Source organism: Balaenoptera physalus, assembly GCF_965194825.1.
Source record: "Balaenoptera physalus genome assembly, chromosome: X".
NCBI lineage: Eukaryota > Metazoa > Chordata > Mammalia > Artiodactyla > Balaenopteridae > Balaenoptera > Balaenoptera physalus.
The window spans coordinates 21,205,426-21,230,324 of NC_138903.1; the positions used below are offsets into that span (position 1 = coordinate 21,205,426).

The following is a 24,899-nucleotide window of genomic DNA, read 5'->3' on the forward strand; positions in this document are numbered from 1 at the left end:
TCCTTACCTTCAAAGAATTATTAAGATTTTTTTTAGTTACTGTTGGTCTTTAACAGTCATTCTACAATTCTTTGATAGTAACTTGTCACATTTTTTAAAAATCTAGTGAAAATTAAACATGACTTTTACTGAAACACACTGCTGTGTTTGGCTAATGTAGAAGACAACTCCAAAAGAGCTATCTGTGACCCTGGGGACTGACACCCACAAATAGCCTCCATCTCTGAAACTCAGGCTTTGAGCTGGGACTATTCTGAAAGGGTTTCAGATTAGCAATGGACAATCAATAGTTTCATGCTTTTATTAAACACCAAGAGTCAAAGAGTGAAAACTGTAATGGAAAAGATCTATGAATCAACTACATTAAGTACTTCTGATCATCAAAAGACACCAAAACTGAAGAGACAAGCCTAAAACTGGGAGAAGACATCCGCAAACATGTGACCAAAAGTATTAGTATCTAGGAAAAAATAAAGAACTCTTACAAATCATTAAGAAAGGAACTAATGACCCACATAAAAAATGGCCAAAAGACATGAACAGGCATTTCAAGAAGAAACCAATAAACATGTGAAAAGATGCTCAACCTCATTAGTAATCAAAGGAACATACAATAAAACAACAATGAGAGATTCTGAGACCATTTTGACATGCCAGACAGCGAGGAAACTATTGCAGTCCTTGCGTCATGTCAAAAGGACGCAGAGCCAACTTCTACTAGCCAAAATGGAACAATCTGAACTCCAACAAGGATAAGAAATATAAAGCATTCAAACCCAAATATATTTAAGTCTACAAATTCAAAATGATTCTAAAAAAAACCCCACTAATTGGTGACCTTCTGAGGATAAGAGGGAACCAATTTATTATTTTGAAAACCAGATAAATAAGAGCAAAAATTGAGCATTTATCCTATCTTTCCTATAACTGAGTAACTAAATAGTATATGAGGGGAAGTCGTTCCTTATTAAAGTGTTCTAGCTATTATGTGAAAATGAACTGACAGAAGTAGAATATCACCATTTTCCAACTCCCAGTGGATCAGTAGGTCTAGGCATTGAGCCTCAACAGCCACTAACGCCAAAATGGTAAACTGAAGCAAAAACTTAGATGCCTACATAGAACTATAGCCTTGCCAATAGGATCAAACACGAACTTGATTAGGCAGCCTCTGGATCCAGTGGCCAATCTACAGGAAACGTAGAGAAGAAAGGAACACGTTCAACTGCACCGTAAGCGTGCAATCCGCAAAACCCAAACTGTTGGAAACTCTACAGGTCCGACACGCCAGGTTCCTTCAACAGATACAGTGTAAGGAAAATAAGAGGATGGAAGGGGAACCTGTAGATTAAAAGTGACTTAAAAGGGAAAAAAAGACTTAAAAGGAATATCAAGTCAGAAATAATCATGGGCAAGACTAAAGTGACAGGGATAAAGACTTAGGTGATAAAGCCATTAAGAAAAACAGGGAAGTTACTTCCTACTATGAAAGTCAGGATAGTAGGTAGTTTTGGATGGAAAGAGAGGAATGTGATTGGGGTGAGCTACATGGAAGGGCTTCTGGGGAGGCTGGCAAAATTCCGGGTTTTTGTCCTAGATGATGGTTACAAGGGTGTGTGCCTTATAAGAATTCACTCAGGTATAAAAAACTCAATTTAAAAATTGTTGAAGGAAAGCACATTATTGTGGCAACTGAAGAAATCTGACTATGGACTGTATATTAGATAATGATTATGGAAACAATGAAATGTCAACTTTCCTGAGCATGATAATGGTATTGTGATTATATCAGTAAATGACCATGTTCTTTAGAAATATATGCTGAATTAGATATGGGTAGAAAGCGCAATATCTACAACTAACTCCTAAATGGTTCAGAAAAATAAAATACACGTGTGTGAGCACCCAAGCATGTGTAAAAAGACAAAGCAAATGTAGCAAAACGTTAATTGGTGAACCTAAGTGAGGGGTATATTCATTATACTATTCCTGCAACTGTCCTGTAGTTTTGAAATTTTTTTTCAAAATAAAAATTGGGGAACAGGGGCTTCCCTGGTGGCGCAGTGGTTGAGAATCTGCCTGCCAATGCAGGGGATGCGGGTTTGAGCCCTGGTCTGGGAAGATCCCACATGCCGCGGAGCAACTGAGCCCGTGAGCCACAACTACTGATCCTGCGTGTCTGGAGCCCGTGCTCTGCAACAAGAGAGGCCGCGACAGTGAGAGGCCCGCGCACCGCGATGGAGAGTGGCCCCCGCTCGCTGCAACTAGAGAAAGCCCTCGCACAGAAACGAAGACCCAACACAGCCAAAAATAAATAAATAAATTTATAAAAAAGAAAAAAAATTGGGGAACAAAGTAAAGACACACACACGCACACACACACACACAAACACACAAACACACCCCACAGTGAAAAACTATTTTAAAGGCACCAGACTGGCAAAAATGGAAAACTTGTCATCTAGTAAAATTGATGTGCAGACCCTATGAACTAGGAATCTTGGCCTAGAAAAACTCTTTTTTAAATTAAATTAAATTTGATTTAATTTTTGGCTGTGTTGGGTCTTCGTTGCTGAGCGCGGGATTTCTCTAGTCATGGCAAGCAGGGGCTACTCTTCGTTGCAGTGCGCGGGCTTCTCATTGCAGTGGCTTCTCTTGTTGTGGAGCATGGGCTCTAGGCGCGCAGGCTCCAGTAGTTGCAGCATGTGGGCTCAGTAGTTGTGGTGCACGAGCTTAGTTGCTCCGCAGCATGTGGGATCTTCCCAGACCAGGGATTGAACCCGTGTCCCCTGCATTGGCAGGCGGATTCTTAACTACTGTGCCACCAGGGAAGTCCCTGGCCTAAAAAACTCTTAATAAACCATGACACATACAAAAATATGCTCAAAGCTGTGTGTGCAACAACAATATACTGAAAGCCATCTAGCTAGCCATCAACATGGGTATTTTCCCACAAAGAAATATTCCAGAGCAGTGTAAATTAATAAATTATGGGCACACAACCCATAAACATAATGTTTAGGGAACAAAACAACTTGCAAAATAACACATATAGTAAGACTCCATCTAAACTATATATTTATTTATATGTATATTTGATAGTTATTTATATTATAAAGGCAAAAAACAGGCAAGCTCAACTACAGTGTTTTAGAATAAATACGTTATGTGGTTCAACTAAAAGAAAAAGTTTAAAGAAAAACAATGGAATGAAAAGCACAAAATTCTGGATAGTGGTTCTCTCTGGGGAGATGGAAGGGCCCAGGAAGAACTTGGAAGACATTGGTAATTTCCTATTTTTAAAGATGGATGGTTTGTTGGTATATGTATGGTCATTATATTGTTGGATTTTAAACTGTAAATATACATATATATGCAGTTATTTTATATATATATGTTGTATTTTATGACATATTTTATATGTTCTTTTATCTCAAAAAAAGAAAAAAAAAACCTAGACCCATTATGATGACAATATTTCTGGACACACCCATCTTTGCTTCACAGTTCTGACAAAGAATTCATTTTAGCTGAAGCAGATAAATTCCTCTTCACTGACCAATGACAGGACTGAAAGACCACCTCATCCAAACTTCGTTGATAGAAGACTCAGTGCAAACATTTAGAATTAATTCCTAAAAGGGAAAAGGGATATGGCAGAGCAATGCCACAGACTGAGGGTTTCTGAGAGTAATACAGCTCTATGGGAAATAATATAATTGAGAACTGAACCATCATTCATACCACTTAAAATTTCAGGGCCCCATTATTTGATAGTGAAATGCCATTGTCTTTTATTGATTTCCCTGCCCCCCACTTGTTGGACTTTGTGGGTTTCAGTATTTTTTGTTTGTTTGTTTTTGCTTTATTAACGAGAGCAAAGACTTAAGCTACCCTGGAACAGGAATCTTTTGGGGCCCGGGAACTCTTTGAAGGGAACTGAAGAACACCTCATGGAGGAGATATTTGTTTGTTTCTTAGCGTGTTTGGAAATTGGTTTTCAAGTTAGGCTTCAATTACCAGTCTCAATTAGGTGCAATCTGATTCATAATTGTTTGTACTATAATAATGTAACAGATGTACCTACTTTTGGTTGTAAATAGTCAAAGAAATTTGTGGCATGCAGGGATCTAGTTCCCCTGCATTGGAAGCACAGAGCCTTAACCACTGGACCACCAGGGAAGTCCCTCAGGGCCCCATTTTAAACACAATGTCCACAAATTTCTTTGACTATTTACAACCAAAAGCATGTACATATCAAATAATTCCCAAAATCTAACTATATCAAATCTTGAATTAATAAGGCCTTCTGATATTTTTCATTTAAAACTTGTGCTAGGGCTTCCCTGGTGGCGCAGTGGTTGAGAATCTGCCTGCCAATGCAGGGGACACGGGTTCGAGCCCTGGTCTGGGAAGATCCCACGTGCCGCGGAGCTACTAGGCCTGTGAGGCACAACTACTGAGCCTGCGCGTCTGGAGCCTGTGCTCCGCAACAAGAGAGGCCATGATAGTGAGAGGCCCGCGCACCGCGATGAGGAGTGGCCCCCTCTCGCCGCAACTAGAGAAAGCCCTCGCACAGAAACGAAGACCCAACACAGCCAAAAATAAATTAATAAATTAATTAATTAATTAAAAAAAACACAAAAACTTGTGCTAAATGTTTAAGTAGTCAACATCCATTTTATTATCTTCTATTCACAACAGATAGCTGTCAGGACAACTGTGCTTTGAGAGTAAATGAATGGAAGAACACTAAGCTCTCAGTGACGCTCAAGAGGGCAAGAGCATAGAAAGAAGACCAGAGGAGACATGCAGACCAACTCCAGGCTAATTAGGCATCTTTACTATCTCACTCCCCAAAGACTTGCATGTAAATACGAGTAGCTGTAATAGGCAACGTTTTCAAATTACCATAAAATGCTGTTCTGCTTAGCTTGCATTCCAACCACAGTCCCATTGGTGTGCACGTGTCTGCCTAACACCACAGTGAGCGCTCAGAGGCTCCCAGGGGATCCCCCCCACCATAGCTTTCATGTGCATCGGTTCTGCACTGACACCACAGTGAGCACTCAGAGCTGAGGAGGAGTTTCATTTTCCACATTTCTTTCTAAGGCTGTGTATAGCTTTCCTGACATTCTGTTTCCTTTCCCATATTAAACTCAGTGTGGACTTAAGGAATTTTTTTAAACAGGAAAGAAAGCTTCCAAAGAAAATGTCAGAGAAATGAAAATAAAACTATGAGCGTTTATTCTTTAAAAGGGATTGCCAAAGGGCACTTGATATTAATACAGAACTTCCTACTCAAGAGCTAGTATAAACAGGCTCAACAGAGACTAATTCATTTACAAATCACCAGTACAATAATTAGTCTTATGATTTCACTGGAAGATTATTTATGTAACTAATGAGGAGGGCTTATAATTTATTCCGTTAATGTTACTTCCATTCCAGTTCGAAATCCTGGGTTTTGAGATAGGTATGTATGTATGTATCTATTTATCTATCTAGCTATTTATTTATGGGCCATGCCGCATAGCATGCGGGATCTTAGTTCCCCGACCAGGGATCGAACCCATGCCCCCTGCAGTGGAAGCTCGGAGCCTAACCACTGGACCACCAGGGAAGTCCCTAGGTATTTATATTTTTAAAAAGGGTATTCTGATTTGAGATGACAGGAGTCAAAAGTATTCTATGATACAGAAGGTATGTTAATAATAAGAACCCTAATTCTTCCTTATCGAGCTGTGCCTCTGAGTGCTTGGAGGAGACATGATGCCTTGTTCTATATTCACTAATCCTTATCAGAGGAAAGAGAGAATGTCCCAGCAAACATGGGCAACATTTAATCAGCTAAGTGGCTGTGAGAAGAGACAAAAAAATGACCTGTCCTTATAATTCCACAACCTTTTCCCCTCTGCTGTTCGCCCACCAATCAGCACAGTGGCCTGTAACTGGTGGCTGGTCCTGTATATGCCCTTAACTGGGCCCACAGGCTAGGGGATGAACAGTTACAGTACTGATAAAGTGAAGAATGAAGCCTATGATGAATGAAATAGCAAGAGGAGGAGTCTCGGTTATTTGTCTTTTGCTGGGAGCATAGCATGTTCCCTTTGAATCTAGTTTTGAAAAAACTTTCAGATAATATGCAACACTTTGAGCCAACTGTAAATACAATACAGTGGAAATTATGGTCTAAGACTGGGGTGGAATGTATTTTATGGTCCCCACTTATTCAGCCCTGCTGAAAATAATCAAATGCACAGAGGTTCTATTGCTCCTCCAATAAAGGCCACCAGAGAATCTGAGCTAGAAGCATAAGGAAATACAAACAGAAAAAGCAAGAGCAAGCAACAGGGCATCAAGAATTTTATAAAACCCGAGAGAAACCACATATTTAAACCAAAAGGAAGATAATGAAAAAGATCTTTCTCACCTTTTGGATATTCTCCTTCCACAAATCTTCAACGACTATGTATCCTCGTAAACCCCAGTCATATAATTTCTCCCCACTGACCTTGAAACAAAATATAAAAGATCCATTGCTATTCCATACATGAAGTGGTAAGGAAGAGAATTTTCTGTTTTCTTTTGTCCTGTTTCCAAAAGAACTGTATTTAAGCATACAACAAACACAGGAATCTTGGGACATACACATTAAAACTGTGCAATGTAAGCAAATAAAAGATAGTAAGAATGATAGCATAAAAAGAAAAAATAGCTTGCCCGTGTATAGTTACTGTTTAAAATAATTTGCCATAAATTATAGGTGTATATTTCAAACTTTCACAATTTCAAGGAAAAAAAAATGTGGATCATTGCTGATATGGGAAATGCCTGAAGATCAGACAAGAAGGAAGGCTACTACCTATCACATCTAGCACGTAACAGCCAAACAAGTCTGAAAATCAAGCTTAAAATCAATCATTCATTTTAGGGGCTACGTAAAAAAATAGGTGAGCTCAGTAAAGATGCTCTCAGTCTTCCCAGATCCCTCAAAACATAAAGTCTTTGAGTTTCTACAGTGATTTTGCCTCCTGTTTCAAAATCCTTTCTACAACATCCTGAGAGGTAGGCCCCAGGGTCAGAGAATATTTTGGGGTCAGTGAGCTCACTACCTTAAAATGCACTTGTCCAACTTTGGCCTGCTGGCTTTAATTGTTGGAAACTTTTTTTTTAAGTATTGAGCTTTCTTTAAAAAAATGCTTCCAATAATTTGCATTCGTTGGTCCTACTTATGACCATATTGATTATTCTTCTAAATGACAGTACTTCAATTTTCTGAAAGCAGTTATTATTCTCTTCCTAATTTTTACAATAATTTGTCAATGTATAGCATTTTACTTTACAAAGCACATTCACATGATTTATCTCTATTCTATATAACAACCCTATGTGGTAAGTAGGCAAAGACTGTAAGGAAATATTCAGAGGCCAAGTGACTCATCCAAGATCACAGTGCTAGTAAATCCAGGGGTTGCTGCAACATGCTGGTTTTCTTACAAGTTACATTCTTCCAGTTGCTCCAACTGTTCTTAGAATATGATATGATTCTCAGACCCACTGGTAGACATATCAAGCATTTATCATGAGTATGGCACTGTTTTCAGTGCTTTAAATTTGAGAGAAAAATAATATTTGCCATCACTTTAAGGGTTTTCTTACAGTACTTTTCTCCAAACACTACTGAACAGAAAACAGAATATAAGTGATTAAGTGGCTTGTCCAAGGTCATGGCATTCATTAAAAAAAAGAATAAAAATGAAGAGGAAGTAGAAAAGAAACTGTGAAATAGGAACTAAATGACACTAAAACAGTATCAGAAATTCTCTTTCAGTCACTGATGTTGTTTTGTTTTACTGTGGCAAATACACATAATATAACATTTACCATTTTAACCACTTTTAGGTGTACAATTCAGTGGCATTAATTACATTCAGAATGCTATGCAGCCATCACCACTATCCATTTTCAAAACGTTTTCATCATCCCAAACAGATCACTAATGTTTTATATCTAGTGAAACTAGTTAATTGCTTTGCTCTGGCTTACCCTAGGTACAAAATAAAAGACAAAACTCCTTCCCACTGACTTTAAAAATAAATTAGAATACAACTCATATTTGCATGCTACTATCTTGGTTGTGAATACAAAAAATCTTTTGCAACATATGCTGTGGCATATAAGATAAAAAAAGACCTCTACTCTGAGGGCAGCCACATATGCTTCTCAACCAGCAGCCAATTTACTATTTACACCATAACAGACTGAGATGATGTTTGATCATTTTTATGATCTAGGGCAGGCAGACACGATTCACTGTTCCAGAGCTGGGGCTGAAGCAGGCAGAGGATCAGTAACTGTCTGCCTCCAGGACTGCTGTAAACAATGTTAAGGCCATGCCACGAAGATCTTACTGGTATTTGCCACCAAAGGCAACAATTTCCCGCAGCTGGAGCCACTGGGCTCCCACCTTCAACTGCAGCACCGTCTAGGAATCTAGACTCGATACTGTCACAAGGACTCCAGGGGGCACAGTTTCAGGTCAGTTTGGCTCAGAGCCCTCAGGGCCCAAATCTGGTGATGGCACTGCTATTCCTCCTAGGACCAAGTCTCAGTGTGAGATGGCAATTCTGGCAAATGAGTCCTTGTCTCCATAAGCTGTCTAGGACCTCAAAACCTCGAGTCTGCCTTGCTCTTGCCAGTTTTCCAAGGGACTCTACATGTAGAGTCGCACTAAGTCCACATACCACTGCCCGGAGAGAGTCTAGTCTTTATCAGTGGTTCTCAAATATTATGGGCTTGCTAAAAATCCCCCGGAGGGCTTGCTAAACCACATATTGCTGGCCCTAACCCTCAGAGTGTCTGAGTCAGTAGGCCCGGGTTGGGGCCTGAAAATGTGCATTCCTGACAAGTTCCCAGGTGATCCTGATGCTGCTGGGCCGGGGACTACACTCTGAGAACTGCTGGTCCAGCTGTCATGGACTGAATTGTACCCCCCAAAATTCATATATTGAAGCCCTAACCCACAGTGTTAATACAGTAGACTGTATTTGGAGACAGGGCCTTTAGAGAGGTAATTAAGGTCAAGTTCGTCATAAGGGTAGAGCTCTAATCTAACTAGTGTCATTATAAGGCAAGGATGATAAACCAGGGGAGTGCACGCACAATGACAAGGCCATGTGAGGACACAGGGAGAAGGTGGCCATCTGCAAGTCCCGGAGAGAGGCCTCAGGAGAAACCAACCTTGCTGACACCTTGATCTTGGACTTCCAGCCTCCAGAACTGTGAGAAAATAAATTTCTGTTATTTAAGCCTCACAGTCTGTGGTATTTTGTTACGGCAGCTCAAGCTGACTAAGGCATCAGCTTTATCCGTGTTCTTGCCACTGTGTTCTACTTGCCAGGATGCCATCAAACTGAGGCCTGAAGGGTAGGAAAGGAGCAGCCAACTGACAGCCCTGAGAAAGGTGTTCCCAGCAGAAGGGACTGCACTCCCTGTAGTCCCCAGCAAGGAAAGCGAGGCTAGCACCAGGATGAGGGAGAAGGCGCAGAGGGCCAGAGCACAGGCCCGTGCCTGCAACTCCAAGGAGGGCAGGTTGTGACCAGATAAGCCCAAACTGAGAATGACCTGTAACTATTAGCTTTGGAATTTGAGTCTCTAGATTTCCATGTAATTATGCAAAAAAAAAAAGGCATAGCAAATTTTCTTTGATTAATATTCAAATTAGCATGCATTCTCTGAATACTGACATTGGAAGGAGGGCCAGAACTGAGGTACATAGTGCAGAAAAACATTTAAATTTTTTGTAGTTCATTTATATGTGCAAACAAATTTTAGTCTGGTGTTAGAAAGGCTGCAAAATAAAATTAAATTAAGCAGTAAACCCATACATACATAAGCAAGAACAAAGGACATGCAAGCTTACTGGATCTAACTTACCTGGACAAATACGATGGCTTGTTGTGGATAATAAAGAGAGGCAGCTAATCCCATGAAACCAGGTGGATACACCAGCTTCTTTATTTTTGAACCTATTAAAAAAAAGGTTATGGACACCATCAGAGTATTCATTATCTTCACCATTACAGTTTCCGTCATATATCTAACATTGAGTAAGACTTCTTTGGTCTTAGACTGACAGAGAATGTGCCTAATATATGAACCAAAAAGGACCACCACATTTTCATAGCTTTAGGAAGATACAATTCACACAACTCACCCACTTAAATTGTACCATTCAACGGCTTTTAGTGTATTCACAGAGGTACACGGCCATCACCACAATTAATTTTAGAAGTGATCACCCAAAAAGAATCCCCACATCCGTGAGCAGTCACCCCCCAATTCCTCCATCACCTCCAGCCCTAGGAAACCATTAATCTACTTTCTAGCTCTATGGATTTGCCTACTCTGGACATTTCGTATAAATGGAATTATATAATATGTAGTCCTTTGCACCTGGCTTTTTTCATCAATACAATGTTTTCAAGAGAACTACCATTTCTAAGGAAACAGAAAAAAAGATTGTTTTAAAAAGAAAACCAGACATTATTTTGGTTTCTAAGGTTTACATTCTTTCATAGTAAACTGGCTTCCTATTTAAATACTGAATGCAAGCATTCCTCTCCTCTCCTTTCCAATACCCCATAAAAATAACAGTAAAAGAATAAAATACAGATAATAAACCCAAAACGAAGAGAAAATGTATGGAGGGGCTATTGGCTATTAAGAAGTCTCAAGCAAGTTTCAGAAAACGGAGAGTGGATGGGAGCAAGAGGACAGACAGCCTTTAAATCCTGAGCAGGGGCCACAGCAGAGGAGGGAGCAGAATGTCCCTGGCAGCCCAGAGATGTCAGGTACCATGCAGGGTGGAGAGGGCAACCAGGGATCAAGATAGAGGGAGAAATACAAGTCCTGTGCATGCACCAGGTGAGCCTCTCCTTCCTCCATGCCATGCCAGTGCAAAACTGCCTGTGGTCATGCCATCTCGCCAGACAAAATCTTAAAAGGGGGGCAGGGTATCGCGGAAGAAATGCCATGGATTTGCTGCTGAGAACCGAGACAGCTGGTGTGAGTGCATGTGCGTGTTAGTGCTGAGGGTCCAGCCTTCCCCAGGTGGGCACTGTCACCCCCCCACCTAAGGGCAGTCCCCTTTTGGCTCACCCTGAGGGAGAACCTGCTTGCCAGCAAGCCCCATCTATACGCAAAAAGTTCTTATTAGAGTTTCAATTGCTTTGTTCTTTCTTGTTTTGTTTTTTGCCTTGTTCTTAAACATGACTGTACAACTGAGGAAAGTTGAGGAAAGCCTGCAACATAAAAGAGAAGATCAAGACAAGCAAGAAGGAAAAATGACCCTAAAGGAAAGAGAAGAACTTAAAAACAAAACTAAACCTGTTATTAAGTATCATCAATAAATTCAAGAAGCTACTGCATTAAAAGAAAAATGAGTTCTGTGAAAAGAGAGCAGAAAAGAGCTCTTGGAAATGACCAAAGTAAACTAATGCAAAAAGAATAAAATAGTCAAGAAAATACAAGAGACATAGGGGGTCAGTTTAAATAGCTCAATCACAAATGAATTCGTGTTCAGGAAAGAAAAAGAATGAGAGGAAATTTTCAAATAAATACAAGATATATATTTGCCTACAGCTGAGGGCTGCAAGCCACCAAAATGCCCAACCAAAGAATGAAAAACATCTATATGTAGTCACAGCACCATGGAAGTTCAGAACACTGAAGACTAAGAGAAGATCCTCAAAGCTTCCAGAAAAAAAGAAAAAAATGAATCACTTCATACGGAACAATCATGCAGACTGGTTGCTGACTCTCACACCTGCAACGCTGGGTGCTAGAAGATGCAGCCTTCAAAGTTTTGATGGAGAACAAATTCTACGACCAACCAAACGATCACTAGGTATGAGTCCTTTCAGACTTGCAAAAACTTGGAAAGTTTACCTCCAACATAGGCTTTTTCGAAAGTGACTTAAGCATGTAGTTCAACAACAGGCAGCAAACCTAGGAGAAGACAACATGGACCCCAGGCAAAGGGGGTCAAACCCAAGAGAGCGTGGAGCCATGTCCCAAGACAACAGCTGTGTTGACTGAGTCTCAGTCTAGACTGTGAGAATACGTACAGCCCTGGAAAAGGGGAAATGAACAGACAGAAGGATGGAGAGCTGGGAGAAATGAGAATGAGATTAAGAAAACTGGTAGAGGGTAAAACTGGAGAATACACTAGAAATGGACTTGACACAAGAAACAGTCTCCACTCAGAGGCACGGGGTTTTTGAGATGGGACGCATATAGATGCTAGTGCAATGTATGTTACTCACATTTACAAAGAAGAATGTAAGTGCTGTTTATCGGTCTTAAACTTTAAACAGACAAATCCCCCAAAATGGAACTGGGGTTACAGAAGAGAATACAAATACTATCAATCTAGACTCTTAATATTATGTTTCTCTCCCTGTCCTACTGCCTTGACTGAAAGGCTATAATTACTCTAGAAGAGAAAAGCCTTTTACACCTCTGGAAGCCCACCTGTACACTTGAAGCTTTAAGCACCTGGGCAGCTCATGAAGGTGAGGACCAGGTGAAGGACAGCAAACCCTCCAACCAGCCATTTTTCACTCCTCTAGGGAAAGCTGATAGGCAGCAGCTCTTGAGCTTCTAGCTCCTAGTGGTTCACACAATGAGCTGGGGGCCCCAGAACTTCTGGAAGAAAGTGCAATCCCCTGTCTCCCTGCCTATCTCCACACCCACCCCTCCCAAGAAGCCAGTGGTCTACACTGTAACCGTCAGCATTGCCAGAGGGGAACCACTGGCTGCCAGTGCTGGAGGGAGCCACCAGAAGGCAACAACGGTGGGCAACGACCACCTGCCACCCTTGGGTGTCCTGGCTGGGCCCACTTCCTCTGAATGATCATCCACTCATCTCTCTTCCAGAGAAGTACCTCTTGTCCTCACCACAGTCCTGGCCACCCTCACCACCATTATCTGCCGAATGCTCAAGAAACCTATCCATATGATCCAGCAATCCCTCTTCTGGGTATATACCCAAAGGAAATGAAATCAGTATCTAGAAGTATCCCATGTTCACTGCAGCATTATTCACAATAGCCAAGACATGAAACCAAACTAAGTGTCTTTCAATGGAAGAATGGATAAAGAAATTGTGGTATATATTTGCAATGGAATATTATTCAGCCTTTAAAAGGAAGGACATTCTACCATGTGCAAAAATATGGATGAACCTGGAGGACATTATGCTAAGTGAAATAAGCCAGACAGAGAAAGAAAAAACAGTGCAAGATCTCACTGATATGTAGAATCTAAAAAAGTCAAATACATAGAAGCAGAGAGTAGAAGGGTGGTTATCAGGAGTGGGGAGGTGGGAGAAATGGGGAGATATTGGTCAAAGGGTACAAAGGTGCAGCTATGTAGGATGAATAAGTCTAGAGATCTAATGTACGGCAATGATGACTACAGTTAATAATACTGAACCCTGGACATTTACTAAGAGGAGATTTCAGGTGCTCTCATCACAAAAAAGGTAACTATATGAGAAGATATATTAATTAGCTCGACTCTAGTAATAATTTCACTATGCATACGTGTATCAAAACATCATGTTGTACACCTTAAATACATATAACTTTTATTAAAAAATAAAATTAAAATAAATAAAATGTTAGACTGAAAACAAAGAAGAAATGAAATTCCACCAGGAGGGACCTTCTGAGCCCATCGTACTGCTGCCAGCATAGGGGACCTGGAGGGGCCTGAAAATCACTCTGACCACCCATGAACATAGCTACCCTCCCACTCCCCACTCATCTTGCTTAGGGATCCCCCACCCCAACATTGTTTACCTCAGGCCCTTGTACCCCAGCACCCACAGGAAAAGATCTGTTGTTTGGTATGTGCGCATGAGTATGTGTGCGTGTGTACTTTTCTGAAAAAGAATTAAGGTTTTAAATTATTTTAATACAACCGAGCCCTCTCAGGAAAAGGAAGGAGAGAGAGGAACATATAAACAAGCAAGAAAACAAAAGCAAAGACAAAGGACCCGCAGTAGTGGTGTCCTTCTGCTGCTGTTCTGCCCAGGAGAGCATAGCCCCCAGTCGTCCTCAGGACAGTCACCACAGTGGATATGCAGGAGATAAACACGGTGTAAAGAGCACACATGGCACAGGGAGCTCTCTTTAGGGCTGTAAAACTGCTCCACATGCTCTACCCATGGAGAGGGAAGGAGGAAGCTAATCTCACTTGATTCCACGTTCCTGGCTCCCTAACACCCAGTCAAATTCCAACACCTTGGCCTTGGGATCTTCATAAATTCTAAACACTATCTAAATAAGATAGGAATGCTTTCCTAGACAGCTTTACAGAAGGAGGGGAAAGAAGTTTGGGACAAAAAGCTGGTTCAACTATTGCCCAAGCTGATTAGTAAAAATAAACTCTGCATTTAATTCTTATATATCCTGCACAAGACAGGAGGAGGACACAAAAACTACAACAGGAGTTCACTCCACACACTGGGGGAGTGGCACCAGGGCAGCATTCTTCCAGATTCTAAAAGAGCGGTTAAGGCATGTATAGGAAGGTTTTTAATATTGAGAAATGGTTATAAGACCAGTCTCTATAGTTATCTTTTATGGGGACCGATTACAGGGTTCATAATCTTTATAATTTAGGAATTTTTGTGAAGTCTGAATTTTACAATCAGTGAAACTTCAAGTAGTTCATAACAAATTCATCTCATTATAATGAAGTATTTTACCATCCTGTATTTCCTATGAATGTTTTGTAATCCAGCAGTAAGGTGTAGTAATATCTTTAAGTTGATATTTGTTAGCTTTTAATTTTAAGTATATTTTTAAAAAATATTTATTTATTTTGCTGCATTAGGTCTTAGTTGCGGCACGCGGGATCCTTGTAGCATGCAGGCTCTTCGTTGCAGTGCACGGGTTTCTTTCTAGTTGTAGCGCGTGGGCTCTAGAGCACAGGGGCTCAGTAGTTGTGGTGCACGGGCTCTCCAGTTGTGGTGCAAAGGCTCCACAGCGTGCGGGCTCAGTAGTTGTGGCACGCAGGCTTAGTTGCCCTATGGCATGTGGGATCCTAGTTCCCCGACCAGGAATGGAACCCGTGTCCCCTGCACTGGAAGGTGGATTCTTAACCACTGGACCCCAGGGAAGTCCCTAATTTTAAGTATTTTTAGAAGTTTTTATCATCACTGACTGAAGGTACAAGACATCAAGAAATTAATAAACTCTCCATGAAATCACTGTTACTAGGAATAATAGCCTGATCTTTTATTTTAATATAAATTTATTTTATTTATTTTTGGCTGCATTGGGTCTTTATTGCTGTGCACGGGCTTTCTCTAGTTGCAGGGAGTGGGGGCCACTCTTCGTTGTGGTGTGCGGGCTTCTCATTGAGGTGGCTTCTCTTATTGTGGAGCATGGGCTCTAGGTGTGTGGGCTTCAGTAGTTGTGGCACGTGGGCTTCAGTAGTTGTGGCTCGCGGGCTCGGTAGGTGTGGTGCACGGGCCCAGTTGCTCTGTGGCATGTGGGATCTTCCCAGGCCAGGGCTCAAACCCGCGTCCCCTGCATTGGCAGGCGGATTTTTAACCACTGCACCAACAGGGAAGCCCTAATAGCCTAATCTTAATAGTGAAACATTTACAGTTTCTCAGGTGTGACAGATCTTCATTAATGAAAGTTCACTCTTTCTGTATCAAAGAGCAACAGGAATTTGACCAAGTAAGTGTACCTATAAAGGATAACTAATTTCTTTTTTTTTATTCTAATTAATTTTTTTATTGGAGTATAGTTGATTTACAATGCTGTGTTAGTTTCTGCTGTACAGCAAAGTGAGTCAGTGATACATATACATATATCTACTCTTTTCTATACTCTATTCCCATATAGGTCATCACAGAGTATTGAATAGAGTTCCCTGTGATATTCAGTAGGTTCTTATTAGGGAAAATTATCTTTTTTTTTTAAACATCTTTATTGGAGTATAATTGCTTTACAATGGTATGTTAGTTTCTGCTTTATAACAAAGTGAATCAGTTATACATATACATATGTTCCCATATCTCTTCCCTCTTGCGTCTCCCTCCCTCCCTCCCTCCCTATCCCACCCCTCTAGGTGGTCACAGAGCACCGAGCTGATCTCCCTGTGCTATGTGGCTGCTTCCCACTAGCTATCTATTTTACGTTTGGTAGTGTATATATGTCCATGCAACTCTCTCACTTTGTCCCAGCTTACCCTTTCCCCTCCCCATATCCTCAAGTCCATTCTCTAGTAGGTCTGTGTCTTTATTCCCCTCTTGCCACTAGGTTTTTCATGACCTTTTTTTTTTCCTTAGATTCCATATATATGTGTTAGCATACGGTATTTGTTTTTCTCTTTCTGACTTACTTCACTCTGAATGACAGACTCTAGGTCCACCCATCTCACTACAAATAACTCAATTTCGTTTCTTTTTATGGCTGGGTAACATTCCATTATATATATGTGCCACATCTTCTTTATCCATTCATCTGTCGATGGACACTTAGCTTGCTTCCATGTCCTGGCTATTGTAAATAGAGCTGCAATGAACATTTTGGTACATGACTCTTTTTGAATTATGGTGTTCTCAGGGTATATGCCCAGTAGTGGGATTGCTGGGTCGTATGGTAGTTCTATTTTTAGTTTTTTAAGGAACCTCCATACTGTTCTCCATAGTGGCTGTATCAGTTTACATTCCCCCCAACAGTGCAAGAGTGTTCCCTTTTCTCCACACCCTCTCCAGCATTTATTGTTTCTAGATTTTTTGATGATGGCCATTCTGACCAGTGTGAGATGATATCTCATTGTAGTTTTGATTTGCATTTCTCTAATGATTAATGATGTTGAGCATTCTTTCATGTGTTTGTTGGCAATCTGTATATCTTCTTTGGAGAAATGTCTGTTTAGGTCTTCTGCCCATTTTTGGATTGGGTTGTTTGTTTTTTTGATATTGAGCTGCATGAGCTGCTTGTAAATTTTGGAGATTAATCCTTTGTCAGTTGCTTCATTTGCAAATATTTTTTCCCATTCTGAGGGTTGTCTTTTCGTCTTGTTTATGGTTTCCTTTGCTGTGCAAAAGCTTTTAAGTTTCATTAGGTCCCATTTGTTTATTCTTGTTTTTATTTCCATTTCTCTAGGAGGTGGGTCAAAAAGGATCTTGCTGTGATGTATGTCATAGAGTGTTCTGCCTATGTTTTCCTCTAAGAGTTTGATAGTGTCTGGCCTTACATTTAGGTCTTTAATCCATTTTTAGTTTTCTTTTTGTAACCAAAAGTATATAATTTCTTTCATTTTATTTTTTTACAATTTCTATATATGTTTAAAATCAAATATACTGGAGAAAACAACCATATCAATTATACATCAAGAAGGCCATATTCAGGAACTAACTCATTACTCCAAAAACTGGTAAGTGAAAAGAAAGAATCAAATGTATATGTTATGTCTCCCTTATGAACTGTTTAAAAAAAAAAAACTACAAAATTGTACCTACCTCTAGCCAAAAGGAGTCCAACAACTCCAGCAAAACCAATAACACCAAGTCTTGGAAAAAATCCAGGAGGTGCATTTTGGAGATATTCATAGCTGTCTACAATAGAATCAGACCAGGAAACAGTTTTATAAATTGCTCATTAAAAAACAAAACATGTACATCAACTATATTTCAATTAAAAATAAACATAAACAAAAAGAACAAAACAAAAAAGTCAAATATAAGCAGCATATGTAGTAGCAAATGCTTTTCAAATAATGTATTCTTTGCTTTCTGTTAATATGCTTCTTTTCAACAAGTTCTTTTTATGTAAGAGATAAACATGATTTACTAGTTACATCGCAAGTATCCAATTTTCAAACAACTTTTTAGCCTGATGACATTCTGACAATAAAGTAATGTTAGATTACCTTCATATTCCTGAAGGCAACAGATCTGAATCAATTATTCATAAGGGCAGAAAGACAAATATAGGAATCCCTTGCTATCCAAACACAGAAACAGAATAAATTTGGATAAATCTTTGGATAGATCTGTCGCTATCAGAAGCTTTGCTGCTTGCTCTCTAAAATTCAGGAACCAAATACATTAGACTCTGGAAAAAAAATGTATCTTTTGCCATCTGAATTCATTATTTAAACTCAAGATAAGAATAAATCTGGATAATGAAGGAAACTTGTAGTGCAAGTATATGCAGGAAATAGTCACTGTTGATAGATAAAATAAATACAAATAAGTGCAACACGTGAGTCTACTTGCCACACCTGACCATGCATTATGACCTCATTCACATGATGCCGCCTCTCCTCTCCCCTGAGCCAATGCCACCAAATAAAAGCCAGCTTAAGTCCTACCTCCTCAGAAAAGCCTTTCCTATACTCATCAGCCCACACCTCTCTTTCTCCTCTAAAGTCCCACCATATTTATTTTCTCTACCGTCATCTGATGCCTAATTGTATGGCCCTTGTTTTTAATTATTCAGGGTGTATTTTATGTCTCCTCAAAGAGAATATCTGCTCCTTAATGGTGGACTGCTTAGACTTCTATGTCATTTTCCCCCAGTGGTAAATAGTGGATGTTCACTCAACAGATACTTATTTGAAGCCCTGCTAGGAGTTAATGGATACTGAATGAATTAACAAAGGGATTTCAGCTAGGTCATGACTTGAAAAGCCTGCAGGTCTCTCAATCTCATCTTCAGCACTCCCGACCTGCTTCCAGTTCCCGGCACACGCAACACTAAGTCACCACTCCAAGCCTTGGTCATGCTGTGCCCTCTGTGTGGAATGCCTCCCAACTCCCACCCCCATGTTTTGGTGTGGCTAACTGTTCCTTCAAGACTCATCTCAGAACTCCTTCCCTGACTGCTCCCATCTCCCCAATCTCTGTTAAACTAGTCTCTTTCCTCTGTACCTTCAATGGTGGTCTACGACTGTCTCTGTATTTGTGCTAGTATTGAACACTTTATTATATGCACCTCACTGGCTGTGACCACTGTCTCAATCAGCCTCTCTCTTCAATGCCTGCCACGATGGTGACTTAACAGACATACATGGAACTGAACTAACTGGAATACTCAATAATTCTCTCGTCTAGATAATACTAGGCATGTGCCAGTTATCCTTTTCTTGGTTTCTTTGGGAAATGTGGTGATCATTTTAAATACTACTATACAGCTTGTGTTCTTTGCACCAATTCCTGTCTGGCCTTTTACTTATTTTGCCTTTAACCTGGTTTTAACTTTTCATCCTCTTGTCTGGGTCATTTGAGGCAATTTTCTGCTTCCCTTTATTTTTGCCTACCAGCATGGTATTTTCAATTCTAGACAGGCACACAGAGCAGGTGATAGAAGGACACCCAGATGCCTTGGTGAGCTGAGCCAAAGTGGGAAAATCACAAAGAAATGGGAAAGAAGGTATGCTGTAAGACTACACTAAATATGAAGCCCAGCTTCTAGCAACATGTCTTGGCTATGATTCCTGGGAAATGGACTGGTTGCCTTGGCAGACAACAATGCAACTCATAATGGAACGTTTCTTAAGTCTTTGCAGTAACTATGAGTCCAGGAGAAGAAAAAAAAGACTCATATTGCAAATACTGCCTACTGCTGTGAATCAATGGGAAATGATAGGCGACAATGAAGAGACACCTCAGTCACCCATATAGATAAAAGATCAGCAGTTCTTTAGCTTTCTCAGGTAAAAAATGAAGGTAACAAAGTACCTAACTGCCAAGGTTGTTATGAGGATTGTACATAAATTAATACTTTCAAAGCACTTAGACTAGTTCCTGACACATAATAAGCACTAAATAAGTGTTTATAAAATTAAGATATTAATTAACATACATGAATAATTTAAAGAAGTGGTAAGCTACTGATATGTCTGTCTTCAAATGAAGAATTTACTTATATAGTAGTCTCAGGGGTATCAGTGCATCAGTACTATGATAATCTTCACAAAGAAACAAATTGTACTCATGCTTATTTTATTCTGTCACGGAAACACTTGTAAAAACAAGAGGATGACTGGCTGAGATGTCCAATAAAGGGAATGAAATATGATCAATGTCTATTAATTTATCAGTTCCTGATATTAGTTAGAACACAGTCTGTGAAACCAGTTTATGAGTGTATATGTTAAGTGAATGTGAAAAACAATCAAAGGCAATAAAAAACAAATGAAAACATGTAAGAACACTACGAATTATGCAATAAAGCCTTTCCTAGGCACACCAGCCCAGTTCCTTCCTGCCTCTAAACTTCTATAAAATGTGTTAATAGCTGTGCCAATGAGCTATCCTGATTCTGAAAACCTATAGATGAGTTAGGACATTGCACCTGGAAATAGATTTAAAGAAAGAAAATCCAGTGTATCTGCACCTGCTAGGCCAACAATCCTAATGATCTTGAAGAAACTTACCTGAGTGTTTGGGGACACTAGTTCTCTGAAATCTGATGAAAAACATAGATCCTCTTTCCAGAAAAATCCAAATAGCTCTAAAATTCTACACACAATTTTAAGGAATTCACAGATCTCCTGGAGCCCATCCATGGACTCCCAGTTAAAGAATCCAATGTCAAACAAACTGATTATGCCTAATTAAAAATCAACTTACCTAACCCCCACTGAACCAAACTTTGCATCTTGGGCTTAGTTTGGGAGTACATTTCCTAAAAAGATGAGAAAAAAAAAAGAATCAATAGGATTTGCTGATTAGAATGTAGCAATAAATATATTTGTCTTTACTGAATAAATTATCATGTTATTAGCACTTTTTGAACAAAGGGATACACTGTCTATCTGGGTTTTTTGTGTTGTTTTTCCTTTTCTAATTTCCCCTTCACCACAAATTGCTCAGCAGAATGGCTTATTATTGCCACAGGAAGCAAAGATTTCAAGTAGGGTGGTTTCAACAACCCAGCCTTTTCATTCTTCTATTGAAATTGAAGAGGACGAAAAAAAATCAATCCCCTTGATAATTAAAGTGGATATTCTTTCCCTGTGAGATTAAATCATTCATATTAAGTCTGTTTCCTGATTTGCCATGATTTTAGAGCCTATATCTGAAAACTGCCCATTTGAAGCAGGAATGACCAGCTGTAATGGGACAAAGGAGTCTATATCCAGGTTTGGAGAAACATTTACCCCAAATGAGCAAATGAAGTATTAACATTCTCTTAACGACAACAATAAAAAGGCTTTGTACATGAACATCAGATGATCCTAAAGAAAGCAAGGGACTACTTCAAAAAGTGTACAGTAAAGATGGGAAAAGAGATATGTGGGTATCAGAAGATATCAGAACCAGTTGCCACTTGGAAAAGGATTTGTTTATTTTAATTCAGTTCAAGTCAGAGCAAGTTACCCTAATACTGTTAAATGGCCTTAAATAATAAGTACTGAATTTGGGTGAGGACATAAAGAACATTAAAAAAACCTGAGTACTGCTTCATTAAAATCCATTATTAGTTTTTTTTCTGCACATGAAAAGAGAAAAACTACAGATCAATGTCTAGACTGACTGCCCACTTCTTTTGCTAGCATAATCTGTTTACTATGAAGAAAAATTAAATCAGTTCTTGAAGAAAGGGACTAGAACTTGTAGGCCTGAAAATGGAGCCAGGAATGAGAAAAATTTTCATTCATGAAGACTTCAATCTATAGGAAAATAAAACCAGTGTAATCACAAAGAAAAGCTTTTTTACATATAACTAGTACAAATAAACATGTTGATAACTATTCTGAGGCATTTTGTTGCACTAGGCATCATGCACAGACGAAAACGTAAAAAACAAAAAGCAACCTTGAGTTGAAGGGTAGAGACAAAGTACTTTTATAACCACAAAAAAAAAAAAGAGGAAGAGGGCTTCCCTGGTGGCGCAGTGGCTGAGAATTTGCCTGCTAATGCAGGGGACACGGGTTTGTGCCCTGGTCTGGGAAGATCCCACATGCCGCGGAGCAACTAGGCCCGTGAGTCACAACTACTGAGCCTGCGCGTCTGGAGCTTGTGCTCTGCAACAAGAGAGGCCGCGATAGTGAGAGGCCCGCGCACCGCGATGAAGAGTGGCCCCCGCTTGCCGCAACAAGAGAAAGCCCTCGCACAGAAACGAAGACCCAACATAGCAATCAATCAATCAATCAATCCTTAAAAAAAAAAAAAAGAGCAAGAGAGAAATAACAGTAGCCATGCCTACATGATACAGAAATATTTGCAAATGTGCTGACCTTATCTTAACCACCAGCAAATGGTTTAAAAATCTTCTAGTCCATTCTCTACGTCTGCGTCTTTATTCCTGTCCTGCCCCTAGGTTCTTCAGAACCTTTTTTTTTTTTTATATTCCATATATATGTTAGCATATGGTATTTGTTTTTCTCTTTCTGACTTACTTCACTCTGTATGACAGACTCTAGGTCCATCCACCTCACTACAAATAACTCAATTTCGTCTCTTTTTATGGCTGAGTAATATTCCATTGTATATATGTGCCACACCTTCTTTATCCATTCATCTGTTGATGGACACTATGTCCTGGCTATTGTAAACAGAGCTGCAATGAACCTTGTGGTACATGACTCTTTTTGAATTATGGTTTTCTCAGGGTATATGCCCAGTAGTGGGATTGCTGGGTCGTATGGTAGTTCTATTTTTAGTTTTTTAAGGAACCTCCATACTGTTCTCCATAGTGGCTTGAGGACACGGGGAGGGGGAAGGGTAAGCTGGGACGAAGTGAGAGAGTGGCATGGACATATATATACTACCAAATGTAAAATAGATAGCTAGTGGGAAGCAGCCGCATAGCACAGGGAGATCAGCTCGGTGCTTTGTGACCACGTAGAGGGGTGGGATAGGGAGGGTGGGAAGAAGACACAAGAGGGAGGAGATATGGGGATATATGTATATGTATAGCTGATTCACTTTGTTATAAAGCAGAAACTAACACACAATTGTAAAGCAAGTATACTCCAATAAAGATGTTAAAATTAAAAAATCTTCTAGAACAAGAGAATAAAGTTTAAGTGTGTTACAACACATTATGTATAAAGTCTTTAGGTATTTCATAACTCAATAATATGGTTACGGTACTTTAGTATAATGGCCTAATTTATGCTATTTTCTTTCTAAATTGGTGAACAAAAGTTCAGCACTGGCACAGACAGTGGAAATTAAAAACTTTAAAACAAGTTCTGGATGAAAATTGAGTTTATCATCTCAAGCAAAGTAAATCTAGACCACGTCACACACATCTACATTCTTTTACTTTGTCATCAGTTTTCAAAATCAAGATCAAGTGTGGCAAATACACATATCAAAGCCCACGAAAACATTCTGTAGACTGTAAACTTCAGTTTCCAATGTTAAAAATTGCACACATGCTTTCATGAACATAATGACAAATGCCTGATTTAAAACCTGAGCAGTAAAAGTCAATTTGTATATGCAGATCTTTGGTCACGAAGGGAAACAGTTAAGTACTCAAGTATGTAATTCCACCCTCTTTTAGTTATCTACACTCCTATTATAGCATTCAAAATCCTCTGTACCCATTCCTGTTTAAAGTGGTACTGGGATTCCCCTGGCGGCACACTTGTTAAGAATCTGCCTGCCAACGCAGGGGACACGGGTTTGAGCCCTGGTCCAGGAGGATCCCACATGCCACAGGGCAACTAAGCCCGTATGCCACAACTACTGAGCCTGCGGTCTAGAGCCCGTGAGCCACAACTATTGAGCCCGCAAGCCACAACTATTGAGCCTGTGTGCCACAACTACTGAAGCCCACGCACCTAGAGACCGTTCTCTGCAACAAGAGAAGCCACCTCAATGAGAAGCCGGCGCACCGCAACAAATAGTAGCCCCGGCTCGCTGCAACTAGAGAATGCCTGCACGCAGCAACGAAGACCCAACACAGCCAAAAATAAATAAATAAATTAAAAAATAAAATAAAATAAAGTGGTACTGACTTGTAGAATCTCTGTGGGGAGAGAAACTTCCTAATTTTGATATAAATGTTTACATTGTACCCTTTTCCTTCTTCTGAAGTTCCAGCCCCATATCCTCCCCTGGTGGACAATAATGTTTTCATAGCCGCAACCAACAAGATAGGCACCATGGGGGAATTCCCTGGCAGTCCAGTAGTTAGGACTCGGCGCTTTCACTGCTGTGGCCCAGGTTCAAGTCCTGGTCGGGTAACTGAGATCCCACAAGCCGAGCGGCCTGGCCAAAAAAAAAAAGAGAGGTACCATGGGCCTCTGCTCTCTAGTCAACATGACACAGGCTGCCCAGTGGGAGGGAAACTCTCTCTGCAGCTATGGCGACAGCTGCCACCAGGAAGGTAGGGCTCTCTGCTCCCCTCCAGAGATGGCACTGACGAACATTTTTAAGTCAGGCACTCTTAAGTTGGGGCCCTTTATTCTGCCTTTTTCTGAAAACATGGAGCCAGTATAGACTTTTTACTACTGACTCTAAACAGAAATGCATTCATTCCATTTTCAGAACAGCTGTCTGTACCTGACACCAACTTGTATATGGTTCGCAATAATGTCGGAGATGGGAGATGCTTTCTTCAAGTTGGGTCCTTGGCTCTTCCACATATTTAGACTGACCCTCAGGAACAGAGTAGAGTGAAAGCTGCAAAGATTGAAAAACAAAATAAAAAGAAATTAAGAAGTGTATACAGTAATGAAATAACAATCAATTATTAAATTTGTAATAACTCACAAACTACAGTGAATAAGGGTTATGTGCACCCTGAACCTTGCTTCAGACGATCTTTGCACCTTAATCAATAAGGACAAGGCCAAGAGAGCAGGGCTATGAGGTGTCCTAGCCTCCCCCAACCCTACTC

General features: G+C 40.1%; 1 protein-coding gene across 10 annotated transcripts in view; it reads right to left on the bottom strand.

The window, feature by feature from the left end:
• The window catches only part of APOO (apolipoprotein O), a 64,327-nt gene that overhangs the window by 15,951 nt on the left and 23,477 nt on the right, over window positions 1-24,899 (bottom strand). For 5 of the 10 annotated variants that reach the window (XM_082447288.1, XM_082447290.1, XM_082447291.1 and 2 more), the window contains 6 exons: window positions 24,563-24,682; window positions 20,672-20,726; window positions 17,555-17,650; window positions 9,940-10,031; window positions 9,244-9,282; window positions 6,434-6,514 (listed from right to left, as the gene is read on the bottom strand). In XM_082447288.1, the coding sequence (XP_082303414.1) occupies window positions 6,434-6,514; window positions 9,244-9,282; window positions 9,940-10,031; window positions 17,555-17,650; window positions 20,672-20,726; window positions 24,563-24,682 (483 nt within the window). The other 5 variants (XM_082447292.1, XM_082447289.1, XM_082447294.1 and 2 more) reach the window with 4 other exon arrangements.